Below are 18,914 nucleotides of genomic sequence, written 5' to 3' on the forward strand. Positions count from 1 at the left end.
ATTAGCAGCATGTTTGCTGCAAGCTTTATTTCTCATAAATAGTAGGCATGAAGAACTAGGATTATCTGAATGTTCACAAAGGAATTAAGAGTCCTTCGAAAAGCACAGGAAGCAGCTCACAAAAGTGTTGACAGGGACCACTACAAACAGGCCAGAAACCAGCTCAAATGTGCAATAAAGATCTGCTTAAAGGAATTACAAGGACAAACTACAACAACAATTTGCCAACAAAGGTCTCCAAACTATTACCAATTACAAAAGGAAATCCCCCTCAGATACATTTTGATCAGTTTCTACCAGACAACCTCAACACATTTTACAGTAGATTTGAAACACAAAGGATCTCCAGTGACATTGTCCATGGCAGTCTCGTGATTCACCCAGATATTTCACACTCTCAAGATGAGCTAATGTCCCCCACTCAACTGCAGTGCCACACCCACTCTCACTCAATCTCTCAGGAAGATTTAATGCCTTTTACAAGTCTTGTGAATACTCTTTTAATCAAAGAAAAGGATTTGTTAAGGCTATTCAAAAAGCAAAACTATAAAAAGGCACCAGGACCTGTCTGTGTATCTCCAGCCACACTAAAACACTGTGCTGGCCAACTTGCTCCAATCTTTACAGATATTGTCAACACACTGTGCTGTGTTGACTGTGCTAAGCTGCTGTTGCACTGCAATTTCCCCCACAGGATCAATAAAGTATCTATTAATCATTGTCCCGGTGCCAGGCTGCTTCAACTCTTCTGTTATTGTTCCTGTTCCAAAAAAGGACAAAATAACCTGCCTTAAAGACTATAGACCCATCGCACTCTAGTTAGTGGTAATGAAAACATTTGAACGTCTGATTTTCAACTACTTAAAGACTGCTACTCACCTTGATCGCCTGCAGCTTGCATCTAAGGCCAAGGTCAGTGGACGATACTGTGAATTTTAGCTCAGCATTTAATACAATCATTCCCGATTTACTACTGAGCAAACTCTCAGATATGAATGTTAATCAGTCCATTTGCAAATGGATTCTCAATTTTCTGACAATTTTCTGACACTGCTGTCAATGTGGTGGAATCCTGCAGATTCTTGGGCACCTACCTCAAACACTTTCCGCTGGGATGAAAACATTGCTTCCATTATAAAGAAAGCACAGCAGCGCATGCACTTTTTTAAACATCTCAAGAAGCTTGGCATTGCATAATCTATTCTCATACAGTTCTACAGAGCCATTATTGAAAGTGTGATTATTTCTATCATTGTCTGGTTTGGCTCTGCTACTGCACAGTCCAAAAACTGATCACAGCTCAGTGTGCTAAGAAAGTGATTGGCTGCAATCTTTCATCCCTCACCGTGCTTTACAAATCTAGAGCAGTGAAACAGGCTACCAAATTGTTGCAGATCCCTCCCACCCTAGTCATCACTTATTTCAAAGGTTTCCCTCTGGAAAACATTTTAAAGCAACCAAAACCAAAACCAACAGACACCTGGACAGTTTCTTTCCCAATGCCATATCCTTGCTTAACCAGCATCCTTCCCCCAACAACTTCCCATTTCATCTGAAAAAAACAAACTGAACTTTTATTACTGCTTAGTTCACACATCTTGTATATCTTAAGCTTAAGAACTGGCATGTCTTCCCAACATGTTTACATAGTTGCACCTTACTCCTCAGACCGCACTTTCACACATGGTCTGACCTTGCCATGTGTTTTGCATATACTCCAATGTCTATTGTTCATATATTTCCACCGTACTGTAAAATGTGAATGTGCCCATGTCCTATATATACTATAATGTCTACATGTTCTGCGAGCACATATTGTGACTGTGTTGCGATTCCCCCATCTTCTGTATATTGTCCAGTGTAACAATGTCAGTAATGTTAATGCTCCTTTTGCACCTGTGTGGGTTTTGTGTCGAGCAGGCTGGTATAGCAAATGTACCAAGGGAAATTCCTGTAACTGACACGTACTGCCGAATAAAAGTGATTCTGATTCTGATGTGGAGGCAGCCTTGCACTTAGAAAAGTCAATCACTTGCAAGTGTAAGAAAGGTCAAAAGACCAAGGACAATGAAACTGTGCATCATGCAGGGAAAACCATACAAAATGCTTGCATTTTACATAAATACAAGCTTCTCTGTCTGCTTTTAGTCTAAATGCTGTAGCATACAATTCTGACTTTTCTATCCTCTAATTCCAAGCATACTGTATAACCATTAATATAGGACAAGGTCTCAAATAAGTATTTTGATTCAACCACAACAAGTATTACAGCCCACTGCAAGAAATATGTCCAGTTATTCAGAATGTCTTAGTATTTCAATCAATCCAAGAATACTGCAATACCAGTAGACAAACTGTCTAGTAGTTTTATTTTTACAAAAATACTATTTTTATCTGAAAAGAAAAATGAAGACAGAAACCATCACCGACCGCACATAAGTCTATTTCTGTAGCCTGCCAACATACCAGGACAAAACCATTTGCTTTTTAGCACACAAGACACAGATATTTAGTAACTCTTGCAGAGTGACCTCTTGATGCTTCAAAGCAAGGCAACTGACTCTAACGGTAAACTCAAAATGTGGGGTGCAGTTGCCATTATCAGTCAAGACCTAACAGCAGGAAAACATCACAACAGAAAGAGCAACAAGGCAATGAAAACTCCATTGTTTCTTCCTGTTGCTAGTGTACAAACTAGGTTTACATAAAAGTGGCCACCCTTAAAATGGGTTTCAGTTTACTTGTACATCCATAGTATGAATCACAGACTTCTATATGATTATTTTTAATTTATGTCAAGCCTGCTAATTGTCTTCACAGTGTCACAAAAAATGGAATTGGGCAAGAGCAGTCAAGGGAACTGGTGCCTAGTAAAGCCATATACTTGGACAGGACTCTAGGGCAGCCTAAACTAGGACCTAAAAAAAACAGAAGCTTGGAAAGGTTTTTAATTTACTCTGCCTTGAACCAAGCACACCTTTTAAACTTCAAAAGAGCTAAAAAAAATAAATATATGTCCCACTGGGTCAGTAACTGAAGTAATTCTGTTAACCGACAGCATGTTTTCTAAAACAAACAGCAGATGGTATGACCCCTTGTACCTGATCATACAGTACCATTCATCTAAATTATTTGTAAGAGATTCTATCAAGTATCAACAGGAATTTGTAATACATTACAGACTTAACCGATGGGTTGGATATCTGAGTCACTAGAAAAGCATTAGCAAATCTCATTCATACTCTGAGCAGGGGGCAGCAATTCCAGACTTGGGGTGATATCTGTGGAGTTTGCATGTTCTCCCCAGGTTTTCCACAGTTTTCCTCTGGTGTTCCATTTTCCAAAGACATACTGGTAGGTTAATTGGCTACTTGAAAACTGGTCATGGTGCGAGTGTGTATCTGTGTGTGCCCTGCAATGGACTGGTGTTCCATCCAGGGTATATCCTTCCTTATGCCCGCAGCTTACCGAGACTGGCTCTGATGCTGCCATGAATTGGCAGAGGTGATTAGAAAGTGAATGAACAGTTGGTCTACGAGCAGGTTCAGGCACTCATCCTTGCTAATGTGGTTCATGTGCTGGTTAGTCCATAAATCCACCAGTATGATTTTCAGACATCAGCATTTTAATTCTGACACAGCATTAGGTTTACGCTTTTAGCTGGACCTGCCCATTTTAAATCTCCTAGGCCATAACCCGTTTATTCTGTAATTCCCATGTCCACACATATTTGTTTCCAAATGCAGCAACCTGCTGCACATATTAGTTAGCTCCAAAGACTTTCTATAATATTGTAACGCAACGGGGGCTCAGGCGGGCGCCCTTGCCGCATCTGGTCGGCCCCATCCCGACTGGAGGCTCGAACCCGGGACTTCCACGTCTCTCTGCAGCAACCCAGCCCCGGGAGCTAAAGAGATCTCTCCACAGCCCAGTAGCTGTAGTCCTGCTATCACAGGGAAGGGCGGTGACATCACCTGCTCTGGTACGCCGGCTCTTACACAGTGCCTGTCGGCCGTAAGCGTTACAATATACACATTATTATAAATTTCTACACCTTTCTGTACCTTTATGTTAAAATCTAAATTAATACGTCCGTAAAAAACTGGCCATTTAAAACACACCTCAAAAGTGGAAAACAAAAATTGTTGAACACATCACACCCACTGTGTCTCTATAAACTGGGATTAATGGCACCACACAGACCCATAATGACTATAGGTGCTATTTACTTTTTCTCTACTAACAGAATATCAACAGGAGGCTCAAAAGAAAGGACATTTACAAAACCCAAAACTGCTATATGGAACAGACACTTTTTCCATCCGTTTGTTACTTACTTCATGGCATGTTAAGGAAACTCGTAACGCTACACTATCCTATGCAATGCTTTCATTTCCTATAAACATGAAAATAGGAGGATTTCAAACAGTCCTTTGTTCCTGTGAAATAATCTATGCACAAACAAATGCTTTATTTTTCCCAAATTCAAAACTGTAGGTGTAAGAATTTGCTAATGTTGGCAGAAAAGGAATCTAAAAATTGAATAAATTGGAATGAATACAAACCTTAAAATATGCAGTTTCATATAGCACATAACATTTTTGGCTGACACTTTTATTCACCTTAAAATCTGTAAAGTGCTCAAGTGCAAACAACTGGGAGCAAAAGGCAAATATAAAGACGTAAGATTTTATACCATTGATACAATTTGTATTGAATATGCTCAAGAATAAAACACTATCCCACTCAGGATTTGAACCTAAAACCTTGAAGTTGTAAGCCCAGAGACCTAACCACTGCACCACATTTCTACCTTTGGTATACTGGTAGTATATGAATGACTGCAAAAGTCCTGCTCCATGTGCATTAGAGAAGGGATGTAAATACATCAAAATACTCAATCACACTTACATAGGAATGCGATCAAAGGCATCTTCAAAGCTCTCCTGCAAAACAAAGGAAAACCAGGCTGGTTAGACAGATGTGTTCATTCTATTCATGCTACCACTTTGTACAATAGTTCACATCCTATATATGGTGGATTTCTATTACTGTAACCTAGCTCTGAGCACCTCGTCAACATAAAACTGACTAATGAAACACTATAGCTCTTTACAATGAGCCCCATTTCCACCCGTTTTACCACATTTACATTTATCTTCCTGACATTTTGTGATAAATGGCCTTCCCAGTCTGTAAGCATCTTTATGCTCTAATCAGAAAGTGATGAGTATAGCCCCCCGTCAGGACTGAATGGCAGCCACCTCTCCAGCTTTAAATAGACTGAGTGCCAGTCCCCAGAAAGCAGAGATCATTTCACCTCAACAAAAGAGGGTCATAGCAGAATGCTATCCAAATTCCATGGAAGTAACATCCCCTTCAGTGTCCAAATCAGTTTCAATGAGTCTTATAAAGGTTATAAAGGCAGCAGAAAAGTATTTCCTAATTCTGCTACAGATGGCTTTTACATACCATTAACTTTTAAAAAAAATGATCAGCAGCACAAATAATTTTTAATTAAAAGTTTCAACTAGAGTTCAACTTTACAGGGTCTATATTTTTAGCAAAAGCAATATATTGTTTTCTCTAGACTGCTTACATATTTTTGCATGTTTTTTTTAGAATACCCATTGGTGTATATTTCATGTGTAGAGAATACATGTAAAATTGGCAATGGAGTCTTATTCAGATGCAGTACTTCTGCGCATCTATTCAGTATATTTTATTCTTTCTTCTCCATTCCTGTTCTACAGCTTTCCAAAACAGTTGGAATGTGTGTACCTATTTATATTTAGTCTCCTAAAGAGAGCAGAGCTTGATATACTAACTCAGGGAAAGAATTCTTTTTAACAGGGATTCTGTCTCAGTGACACCTTGTGTTCAAACTATTAACCTCTGATCTCCTCCACACTTGTACTCCATCAGATAAGGAATCCTAAAGCAAATGTAACACTAAAAGCATAATTGAAATTTACAAAAATTGATTATAAAAATGTAAATTAAGACAAAGTGCATCAAACGGATGCCATCCCAGTGGTATAGGGGTTAGCGATGCAACCTCACAACTCCTGGGTCCAGGACTTTACTCTGGACTAGGTCACTTTCTTTTCTGTGCGAGTTTGCCAGCAGTTGTGTGGTGTTGCTATTTAACAGGAGTCTGGTCCCCTAGTATGTTCCCTAAGTTAGACTGATGCCATTTCAAGAGTGCAGCATCCTGTCATCCCAGAATAGAAGGAATAGTAGGAATAAGTGACTTTGTGATAATTGGGTGGATGTGTTAAAAACTCAAGAATGGGAAGCACTTCTTCTGTTACCCAGAGCTATGTTGTCAAACATGCTAGATCCTTCTATAAACAGCTGCACGAGATCCTCATAACAATTGGTTAAGGGCAACTGAACAAGACACATTGGTAGAACAGCATTTTCCCCGTTTGTGTTCTTTTTAATATCTCTCATAGTGATGATGTTCGATTTCATGTAGAAATATACCCCAGAACACAGACAATCTACATGATGACCCCGAAGCTACTGCACAGTTTGAAGAAGACTTATATTTCACACAAGCATTTTTCTATAGTAAATGTCTAAGTCTGCAAGTGGATAATTTAATGGATAATGAAAAAAAATGAAATACCACATTCCTGCTCACTTCAAAAAACCTTTTAAGCCAGAGGAAAAGTGTATAAAATATTATATGAATGTAATATTAATAATAATAATAATAAAAAAGCATATACACTTTAAATTTTACTGACCAATGCCTACCATACTGTAAATCATTTGGATTCACATGCTCTCACACAACCGCTTCAGTTACAAAATATGAAGGCCACCTCCAATTCGGTATAGATTGTGTTAACTATGCTTAGCTGATCATTAAGCTGCTGAGGCTTGCTGGGCAGGTCACCACTTTGATGTTCAGGAAAAAGGGCTAAAGCCAGGCAATCAGTATACAGATACTTTCCAACACCCACAGAACAAAAATGATTCAGGGAGCAGCTGTGTTTTAAATAACCACGTCTGGAGGCCTTGTTTGCTTAAATTAACTTAGATGAAGCTACAGACTCACAGGGGGTCCTTCAGGAGGCAAGAAGCAATACCCAGACACAGTGCCACACAGTAAGAGCCAACTTAAGCTTCCCTGCACCCCCACCAACACTTCATAGAAAAGCTGCCCCACCACATTTAACATTTAGAACTAATGCTTAATTAATTTTAGACTGAAGGATCTTAACTGGGATTCATTTTCTCTTCTGAATCAAAGGCAACAGAAAAGCATACAGGTTTGGCCTAAAATGCCAATTACAGAATTTGGGCAACTGTGTTGGCAGGAAACAACTGAGTCAGACCCACGTTAGACTGGGCACTGGGCACTTGAACACGTGCACTGCATGATCCATTTGAGATTTATTAAATTCTCTATTAAAATATTCTCCTGATGATAATGAAGATGCACTAATTTAAAATAAATTTTACTTACTCCAATAAGAGCAGTGGTTTTCATAGTGTTGTCTGTGTATGATACAGTACAGTAAAAATGCATAGATAAGAACACAGGTGACGGACACCTACACATTAAAAACAGGAAAAAGGTAAGTGCCAAGTACAGTTACCTGTACAAAACACAATTATCAGCAAAAATATAGCTGATTAAACGAATACTAATGGTTACCTATAATATGTTTAAAATGTATATTAGTACATGCTTCATATGCAGGACATAGGATTTACAACTGCAATCTGTTGTAGGATAAATCAATCCAAGCCAAGGATCAATTGTTAAGATTATTCTAGTTCACTTCTGGTCTTGAAACTTAACGCAGTACCTGGCTCTCCTCCGAGTCAGTATTTTAGGAATGATTTAGAGGGAATTCTAATGAAGAAATTCTGAAGGATAAAATTATGTCAAAACCAGGAAACCATAAACCGGGTCTATCCAGACATCTCACAGTCTGCAGTTACAAAAAAAAAAGGAAAACTCATCTGGTTTCACCCCATGAGTGAATGACCCACTAACATGCAAAACTGTATGTCACACGGGTTGCTAATGCATCTGACCAATTACCATTTGTGGCAATATGACTTAAACTGTAACAGAGCATTCTAGGATCACTCTCAGTGGTCCTGTTATTTTAAGTATTTTAAGCGCATGAGCTAACCCCGAGTAGTTTTTTTTGTTCATATAACAAGTATAATTCTCTCTTTACTCTTGCCCTGGTTTAAATGACATTTTATTTATGTTAATAAAACAAACTGAAATGTGCATATATGTTGCAGATTAATTTGATAGCTTTATTCCTAAACACACTGGTCATATAAGATCTTTTTTACCAAGTCTTATAGCAAGGGAATCTTTTAGATCTGTTAACACTGATGCCCTGTACAGGAAAGGTCAGAGACGACTATTTTCTCAGGAGGCTCAGGTCCTTTGGTGTGTGTGGAACACTGCTACACAGTTTTTATGAATCAGTGGTGGCAGCAGCCATCTTCTACTCTGTTGTGTGCTGGGGCAGCAGCATCATTGCAAAAGATGTAAATAGGCTCAATAACCTCACCAAGAAGACTGACTCCCTTTTGTGACTGAGCCTTGACCCCATGGAGGTGGTGGCGGAGGAGAATGCTAGCCCAGCTCATGGCCATCATGAACATCGAATCTCACCCGCTACATGGGGCTGGTATTAGACAGTGGAGCACTTTAAGCACAGACTGCTCCATCTACGGTGTTCAAGGGAACGTTTCCTCAGGTCCTTCCTCCCAGCGGCTGTCAGGGTGTATAACACTGCCCTAGGCTAGGCCTGTTAACCCTTCTTTTGCTCATCTATGGATAGCATGTTGCACTCATGTACTTTTGGACATTGAATTGATATACTGTTTTTACTCTGGTATTTTCAATTTGTACACACTGGATTTTGCACATCTTTTAGTGTTTTACAGTGACTACTAGCATATTTTGCTATCTTTTATTTTGTATTCTATATACTTATTTAATTACTCTTATCTTGATGTCTGTCTTGTCTTTCTTGTGCCGGGCTACTGTAATGCCACAATTTCCCTTCGGGATTAATAATGTCTAATTTCTCTTATCTTAGATAATTGTTGAGTCTATTCATAATTATTCAGACCATGCTCCATTGAATACTTGTGTTCATATACCAGTTTTCAACATTAGATAAAGAGGAGGGAACCCACTTTTTCTATCACTGTAGTAAAATGCTGCAGCAATTATGTGCCAGCAGCTCCTAGTGAGAACATAGCAGAATAGGTATACAAGTGAGAAATTGCTTTTTTAATAAAATTACAGAGGAACTTTAGCCAAAAATCTGGTCCAAAGGGAAAACTGACGACAACATTTATACAAACCACTTGACCACTTCCCCTGGAGGGAAGAATCCTACTGAACAGAAAATTTTGCAGAGCTTCAATGATCTGGTAAGGTGTGACTAAAGCAGTGCTATTGAACCTGCAGCACCTCCAGTTTGCTCCATTAAAGACTTTTTTGCAACCATCTCCTTACCGACCCTTTAATTGATCCTCCTTACCGATATCAAAGTAGCACAAGTAAGGATCTGGTTGTATCAAAACACTGTAATGGTTTGGATTAGAAGGGTTAAAATTTCAGTAAACCTGGGCTAAAAGGTGGTAACAGAAGATTTCTTATTTTTTCTTTTTATATAATCCAGCAATCAACCCTGTATTGGATAAAGTGTGTTGAAAATGGATAATTAGAATATATAGTATTTTGAGTACAATTCAAAGTGCTGTAAACAACTACTTACACTTAACTTCAATTCTTATCTATAGTACATTTTTTAAATGTTTTTTGATTCATCTGCTCAAACAATAATTCATTCAGAGACAGACATGCAGATGTGCATTTGGAATCCTGATCTTGTAAAAACAAAACTTTTTGACATTCCTAGCTGACTTCTTAACATTCCCGAGAAGAATTCTGACATTATGTTGCTTTCGGCACAAAGCCACAGACCTCATCAAAAAAATCAAACTGAAAACTGATGGGTGTAATTAGCACAAGTACTCAACGCCTAAAATGACACTTCCCCAGACTTTAATGTTGATTATTACGGCACGCTTTAAATTCTTGAAGGTTTTTACCCCATCATTCTTGCAATTTGTGTAAAGAAAAACTGTGTTTTAGCCCATCTGGCTTGTGGATTTAAAAAAAAAAATTCTCCTTGTTTATTACAGCAGCTCAAACACAAAATTCCTTGTTTTTCATTCAGTTTTCATTGTTTGGGTTGACATCTTCACACCACATTTTAAAACTCACGCCTACTCATTCTTTAAGAGTCTGAATCACTACCCTTTTTCTTTCCATCTGAGTTTCACAAGAGCTTTGTTTTCTACATTTCTTTTTTCCAAAATATTTTTTTCTATTATCTTACACAGGGTGTCAGAGTGGTCAAGAAATGAAGTACAGCCAGAGTAAATGTATGTACTGTAGGAAACTATACTAAATGTTAAAATAAAATGTTTATAGGAAAGTGAGCAGCACATTACTGTATGTTATTTTAGTACAAAGATATTGAGGAGACAGTATTGGTTTATTTAAAAATGCAGATCATGATAACCACATTACGTGCAAGGTGTTACGACTATTTCCTCGGGTGTCAGCATATTGAGATTCCTTGATGTGCAATTAAAATGTCCAGTTTTTCCTCCAGGACAAGAAAACCAGCAAGGCCCCCCGTTACGAAATGTAAAAGGCTAAAGCCTGTAAAATGCAGACACTAGGAGTTTTAATATAGCACCAGGATCTCTTAAATGAGATTAGGGAGATAAGATAATTTAAAGTCTTTAAACACAACACGTTGATTCTCACGGAATAGTTAGCAAACAGCCAGTCATTCATTCAAAGTCCTACAGTTTTCTTCTTAATGAATTTATAAAAGAACTTGCCATTAGTGCAGTCTGCATTCAGAAAAAAGCAGTTTTTACAGAAATGAAGCTGTACTACAGTCTAAGAAGTGCGTTAATTCAGAACACATCTGAATCTCAGTAAATCTGGATTACCAGCTGTGTAAGTGAGTCTGAGGTCTATTTAAATGGGATAGCTGCTTTACATTTCCTTTTAACAGCTTTGGAAAAGGATTTAAGCTCTATATTGAAATGTTCTGCCAGTGTTTGAAGTCACTGTTTTGTTTGATTTAGCAAGTAGTGATAAGCCAGTAAGAATGTTATATTTTGTCACAAGAAGATGCTTCGAAAGTGCCACAGTTACAGTATGCCTTAACCTATACAGTAAGTACCCAAGCATTGAGCATGTATGACTTCATTAACTTTAACATGTCTGTCTCCACCATTCGTTTTTGTGGTGCTGTAATGCAAATATGTAGGTAGCTCTGTCCATTATTTCTTTCCCCATTTTGTGCACATATTACATGGTAACACGCATTTATCACTCATGCAAATAGCAAACATGACTATGTATTAAACAGAAGGGCATTTTCTTTATTGTTTTGATGTTATAAGATGCGTCGTTGAAAGGAATAAAAAACTTGTCAGCTCCCATTATCTGATTTAGGGGCATGTTGAAACGGGCTGAAGAATTCTAGCAACTGTAGTGGAGTCTTCTCAGGTTCTAACTTCTCTTGTGATTTTAGAATTATTGTCCAACAGCTTACAGCACATAGATTTAATCACCTTGTACAAATGTCCAGAAATGAAAGAAATGAAAGAAGTAATATCAGTACCAATGCCGTTGTACAGGAAGTGTCCAGACAGTGTTTGAACAGTAACGCGAAATAACCTACACGTTACTCACAAGCTGTTCCAATGGACACATACCATTTTTTTGGGGGGTTGACAGACTATCAAATCCCTGCACTGTCTGTACCCAATAAAGTAACAAGAGCTTTTGCAAATATGTCACCACAGCCAAACCAGTGTCACCTTTCCCCATAGGCTGAAGGGTAGCTAGATAACATGCTGGTAGCACAAAGCTCACTACTTTCAGTTCAGTGACACTGTACACAGATCAATGTGCGTTGATAGAAAGACATCTGTTGCAGTTGCAGTGATAGAAATAGCTAATTCAAAAGTGGACAAAAACTTATCTGGTTTATAATTAAAAATAAATCCAAGACTTCAAGCCAACTTACATTTCTGGTACTGGGGAGTGCTTGTGAAAGGTGACAGGTGGGTTATGCAATACTGCTACATTACTTTGTGGTTGCAAAAGTATAAAGTGAAGGCAAAACAAATACTTCAATGCAATAAAATCCTTTTGCCTATCTAGCTCAGAGGACCAAGTTGATCCCTATTTGCACATTTTGCTTTTTTTCCCCATTCGTAATGCCTATATCTGTAAGCAGTTAAATCTTTCATTGTTATATGAAATGGGCTTCAATTTAGAGGCAACAACAAATAAAATACTGTACAATACCATAAGAAACACATGTTTTCTGTTCATGTGTCACTATTGCGGAGTGAACAATAAATACAGCAAACAAGTCCGTGCCACCTAAAACATGACACTAGACAGCCCATTGTCTTTTTATTGGACAGCTAAAGTTCACTAACCATTACTTTGTGAGAAGTAATAAAAACATTTTCGTGTCCCTAATTTCAAAAACAAGTGGCAATCTGGCAGAAAAAAAAAACACTTGAAATCCAGACCGATTTCCAGTGTCTAATGACATAAGCCTGAATCTGTGGACACAAAAGAACCAAAACAAACATCCGTCATCCTTAGCAAAGAAGGGTGAACAATTAAACAAGGCAAAAGGTAGCAGCAGGCCATGTGTTTGTGTTTTAAAGCATGAAACAAACATGCACTTTAAAAGGTAAAAAGGCCAGAGGAACAAAACAAAAAGCTTATGGATTCTCCCTGTAAGCTGTGACTATTCAATAAAATATACTTATTTTTTTTGTTAGATCAGAAAAAATAAAATGAATAATCAGAATAAACCAAAGGGTGGAGTACCTTATTCACAGCTTGAATGAATAAAACATTTAATTTTTCAGGCATTTTGTCAGATCTTTTAAACTTCAAAAAGCATTGCTCAATCCCTGCCAAGGAATGACAATATGAACTGCTTAAAGAGCTCTTTTCAAGCATCACACCTGTGGAACACATTACTTATGTAATAAATAATTAAAACACTTTATTATTAAAAAGCAAACATGCATATTAAGTTAGCTGGTGCCCTTCCATATTTCTGTTTTTCAATCTTTCATTTGTTTGGTACTTCTGCCAGTTTTGGTTGGAAGACAAGCTATAAGGTTCCATGCGCTCAATCAATGATAAATACAGTAAATACCAAGTGACACAACAAAATTGTTCAACACGTCTTTCACCTTTCTTCCACAGAGATACGTTTAAAATGTGTACAAATTAAGCACAATTAAATTATTTTCAGTGCGGATTACAATGCTTAAGTAGGCCTGCTATTGAAAAGAATCTCAAATTGAGCTTTTCATGTTATTTGCTCAGCTTGGCATCATGAAGCTGAATTTGTGTGGGGTGGGATGTTGTCCTGCTACTGCACTCCAGACTTCATTACTGAGACAGTACATCACCTGCTCAGAAGCTAAAACAGCATTTATGTACCAGTTCAGTTCTGGTGTCCAGAATGTATCCACACAATTTACACTGAAGTGTTGGGGGGGGGGGGAATGGAGGATAATGACTTATGTCAATACAAGGTATATTTTAGGAAATCCCCAGAAAACATGGGAAAAGAAGTCTATAAACCCACATAATTTCATAACTATCTTCAATGACCAAGTAACTAATCAAATCAGCAGACAAAAGTAGAACCAGGGAGTCTCTTTCTGGCTGTCTGTTTTTAAGGAGGAGTAAAACGTCTGTTCTTGGTGAAGAAACAAGGTATTGCTCGGCATTTCAAAGACAATGTAACTATCTCACGCTTCACACAGAAAAATGTGGCAAGTTTCCCGGGAATACAAGATGGCCTTACAAGCACAGCAATCTGCAGGGCTGGGACCAGCTGGTAATTGGAGAGTGGTTCTGGAATGTGTGAATGTTAGAAACGGCCACTGCTGTGCAAACCTAATATGAATGAGAGGGGAAAGCGAAAAAGGAATGCGTGTCTCAAACAGAGGTGTTGCTGTAGATTGATTTGGCACATATAAACACTTAAGGAGCGTTGTGAAAAGCTTGATTCAAGAGTATAAATCAAAAAATGACGAGAGTTAATCAGATATGTTGCTTTATAAAACGCCACAATCGGGAGATAACCGCAATATGCATTTTAATTGGTTTAGCTTTGGAGAAAAACTGGACCTGTCACAGTATTTCTGGTTTCAAAATATTCAAATTCATCATCTTGGGTATAGTTCTCTTTGGGAAATGTACAAGTACCAGAAAAAACAATTAAAAAGGGGAGTTCTGGATCATAGTTATGATCAAATGCTCCTTTAAATGTGCCTTGATAATTCCTGGAGCACCACAGTGAGTCTGCCTGCTAATATTACAATCTTAACTATATATAAAAAAAAAAACTTACTCAATTCATCTGGATTTTTTTTTGTAGTGTCAGAACTAGATCGTGTTTAAAAATCATAGGTCAAATGACAATGCAATAGATAAGAACATACACAAGTGTGCACCAGTAATATAATGCCATTTCTTTTCCATTTGGTGATGCCAACAACTTATGATGTGGAAAAAAATAATAGTGAAATAGTTGTTTTCCAACTTTTGATGCAATCTGGAATTATGGAAGAACACAGATGAATATGGGCGGCACAGTGCTGCTGTGTTTAGCATTACTGCCTCACCGCGCTGAGGCCCTGGATTCAATTCCAGACCTGAGGTGCTATCTGTGTGAAGTCTGCAAGTTTTCTCCATATTTGCATGGACTTTGTGTGCTCTAGCACCATCCCACAGTCCATTTCTTGCCAAATATGCACAGGCTCCCCCAGGACCCTGAACTTTGAGAAGTGGTGAAGAAATGGATTGATAGTTAAACTAAGAAATGCTGTATGTCATTAACTTTTTTTATTACAACCAGTTTACTGAAGGACTGAACTTATAAGGCTATCTACAGTATATAGCGTAAGTTAGAAAGTGTAAAAGATGAAACCATGTACAGTCAAACCCCTGTTTGAATGGAAGCACATTACTGCCGACAAAGAAAAAAAACTGTGAAGATAGTACATTATCCCATACTTTATATGATAATCAAATGATAGCATAATTGTCGTAAAGTACCTACATTAACATCAGAAATAAAATCGGTTGCATAGTACAGTCTTTCTTTCTTAGGAAAAGAGCAAGTGTCCTCGTGGTTATAATTGTGCTCTTATGTAACATTTCATTATGAATGAACCCCAGTCGAAAGTAAGCCTGTATACATTCTACAATGTTGGATATTGTCATGAACATGAAACCCAAAGTTCCAGCTGAGCTATCAATAGCTTCTAGGTGCTGTCATTGCAAAATCTAATAGGCTGTTCATGCACTCAGGCGATTACTGGTATATCATAATAATGTGATAATAAACTACAATTTATGATACAGTTAATTTTTTCCTTAATGACAGCAAAGCGCTTCTTATATTTGTGTAGTTTGTCATATAGTTTATTCAATGTAAGTATATAAAGTTTTAATCTGTGGTAATCAAATTGGATGTCTTTTCATTGAAAGATAACCTTTGTTTACCCCTGAATTTGGTGAAACATACTACACATTCCCTGAATGACAGCTAAGGCCACCGACTAGTTTGCCAAACACAGAACACCTCTGTAACCCAAAGTTTATAAAACAACCCACAGCTCCAGGCAAAGTGTAGTTCCGAAATGATGATATACACCACTACAGCTGCCATGTGAACAGAGTTTTGATTATGTGTTGAGAAGGGACTGTCAATTTTGCTTGTAGAGCTGCCCAGAGCGGTTTTCTGTGTGCTCTGAAGCTTTGTAAACCGGGAAAAGGCTGAAGCACAGAAACTATAATTAAACAGAAATGGCTGTTGGCAAAGGTTATTTCAAAACACAAGCACATTTGAAACTCTGACACAAGAGCCTTGCAGGGGGGAGAAGAACAATGCTAAATAATTTCAGACATACAATTTATAACCCACCACATGTTCTCACTAGAGAACCTTTTTAACTAAATTGCTGTAGCAGTGGGCAGCACAACTGGATTGCAGCTAGCACTTCATTGCTGGGGTTAGATTCCACACTGGAGCCTGTTCTGTGTGGAGCCTGCACGTCACCTCAACTTTTTCCAGATGGGCTGGTTTTCCTCTCCTGGCCCAAAGACATGTTGTCTAGGTTAAACTGCACCTCTAACATGCCCTACATGTGTGTATGCCCTTTGCTGGGCTGGCAAGCCTCCTGGGCTAGGCCTTGGTTCACTGTGACCCTCTGTTTGTGATAATAGATGGATGTTGCCATGGTAATTTAATGAAGATTTATTTCAATGCAAGATAAAAAGTTGATCGAATTTACAGTGCATCTCTGCAGTCAAGTGGTGAAAACAAGGGACCCACAGAACAGTGTTTGGGGTATATTCTATACACAGGCAGCCTGGTTCAGTTAAAGATTACTTTAAGGAAAGACTTCGACTGCAATGAAAAATAGAAACGGTGTGGATCCCGAAGACCAGGATAGTAAACACACGGCTTAATAAGAAAAGTGATGTCCTCGAGTGGTCCAGTTACAGACCTGATTTGAATCCTTTAGAATATCTGCAGAAAGATGTCAAAATTGCAGTCCATCAAGGATCCCCTCTGACGGAGTCTGAGCATGTTTCCAAAAAAGAATGGGTGAAAACTGCAATTTCCCATAGTGCCGAGTCGACAGAGACCTGTCCACAGCTGAATCTTCTGACACCTCACTTGTTTCACACATGAAAGTATTTATTTTGAACACTTTAAAGTTTAGGATAAATTCAGTTCCAAAAATGTGTATACATGATTTGTAATTCAACAAATTGGGACATCTTTGGAAGGTAGTGAATAACTTTTCGAGACACTATACTGTATATCGTAAAGTTGTCTTCAAAATAATTTCTCCCTGCCAATTTTGGCTATACAGTAGGTGGCTTTGCAACAAACTATTATTCCAAGCTTTTGTTCTGAATACAGGTAACATCAATGCTGCAGTAAACAAACAATTTAAAAATAAAAAATACTTTTTCAAGTCAAACAAACTGCAAAAGAAAGTCAGTTCATATTCAAGTTTATAGATGATTCAGAACACTATTCAATTACAATATTGTTCAAATTGTCACCTAAATACCAGGCGCAACTGGTCTCAAGCCAAGTATATGATGCAACATTCTTCTGATATTATACAAGTATTATATAAATATGAAACATTTAATCTCACAAGGGGAACCTTTATTAATAGCAACCATCTTCCCAAAAGCTGATGGATGAGCTGATGAATATGCATTCACTTCATCTGTGCCAGTGTAAGTTTCCAACTTTTCTACAGAAGATGCTATTGTATGATTACATACTAGGTTAATACACCATGCTATAGCTTCAGTTAAAGTTTTAAATACCAATTTAGGCAGGTTAGATGCACAGTGTGGCCTTAATCTACACACGTAATGGTTTCATTTTCTTGTTTTGTCCCGTGTAACAATGAGCTGTATTACATTTCCCAATTCCTGCGATTCTCTTAGGGAAAACTTAATTATCCAGTCAGGGGTACATATCACCAAACCAAGTGGCCAAGAGCTGAAGATCATTCGAAAGGGGCAAATTCTGTTAGCAAAGCAAATGGTGTGAACAAAGAAAACAGTTGAACTAGTTGTCTGTCACTACACCATTACACTGTGCCACTTCAACCTTATACATGTTGAAAAAGAGCAGGCAACTGACAAGATGAAATGTCAGAAAGAAACCTGCAAGAGTCTTTAATATATCATGAATGTAATATAATACATAACTAAAAATAAAGCAATATAGAAAAGGTTCAAATAGAAAGTTAAAACAGATTATTTCAAAGTACTTGAAGCAACATTAGTTTAGAAGTGGATTAAGGTTCTTTGGTTGTCTCAAAACAGGTTGAGCTAACCCACAGTTAGGAAATACCATGCTTCAGACAAGCAAAAGAAAAACCTATATTTAGTGCATATTTAACTCCAAGCTATGGTGCACAAAAACAATGGCTCAAAGCATCTTTGTCATCACTGCTGACATTTACCATGTCCCAGGATTCCCAGCTTTTCAAGAATGCCTGGTTTAAAACCTTAAATTAACACACTTATTCATGACTGTTGTTTAGGCTGTGGTTATGAAGGAGTTGAGATTTGCTTTTTTTAATTCTAAATACATATTACTTACAAGACTGGGGTTTCTGGGTTCCTGTTCCAGATCTTGAGTCTGTATTTTCCATAGATCCATCAGCACTCGTGCCAGTGCAGATTTGTTATTCAGTAAGTCAGTACGTTAACAGTGACAGAAAACAACGCTTCACCTGCCCTCCTGTACTGGGAATCTCTATATATCCCGTATTACCTTATATTCTACTCCCTAAAATTTGTCTTAGCTTCTCTTTCTTCAATTGAACAGTACACCAAGTATTATAACAAAAGTGTAAGAAATATTAGCATGAACTCTGGACAGGTGTATTTTTCTCTGCCTTAGTCACATGTTCACATAACATATGAAAGAAAGTTCATGAGATTACATGGGCAATCAACACATTCTAGGGTGAATACTGTTATACAAGGTCTCAATGATAAGAGGGAAAAAAACTTAAATTTCCGGTTTTAAATCGAGCTAATCCAGTACAGTTTTAGACACCAGGAACCAAAATCACAAGGCATAATTTAAGTCAACTCTACTAAAATTCTGCATACACAGTATACACATTGCTGTTACGTTGCCAGTATATTCAGTTATATAAAACTTACAAGTTTAAGTTTGTCATAATGCAAGTATAATTTCCATAAGCATAAAAAGCCAGATCTT

The 18,914-nt window shown here is 37.8% G+C and overlaps 1 protein-coding gene across 1 annotated transcript in view; it reads right to left on the reverse strand.

Annotated features, from left to right (window-relative positions):
• LOC102697154 (tetratricopeptide repeat protein 39B) overlaps positions 1-18,914 on the reverse strand; it is a 54,127-nt gene that overhangs the window by 27,949 nt on the left and 7,264 nt on the right. The window contains exon 2 of the mRNA XM_006629776.3: positions 4,912-4,946. Coding sequence (XP_006629839.2) covers positions 4,912-4,946 — 35 coding nt within the window. The remainder of the gene's footprint in view (positions 1-4,911; positions 4,947-18,914) is intronic.

Source organism: Lepisosteus oculatus, chromosome 1 (genome assembly GCF_040954835.1).
Source record: "Lepisosteus oculatus isolate fLepOcu1 chromosome 1, fLepOcu1.hap2, whole genome shotgun sequence".
Classification (NCBI taxonomy): Eukaryota; Metazoa; Chordata; class Actinopteri; order Semionotiformes; family Lepisosteidae; genus Lepisosteus; species Lepisosteus oculatus.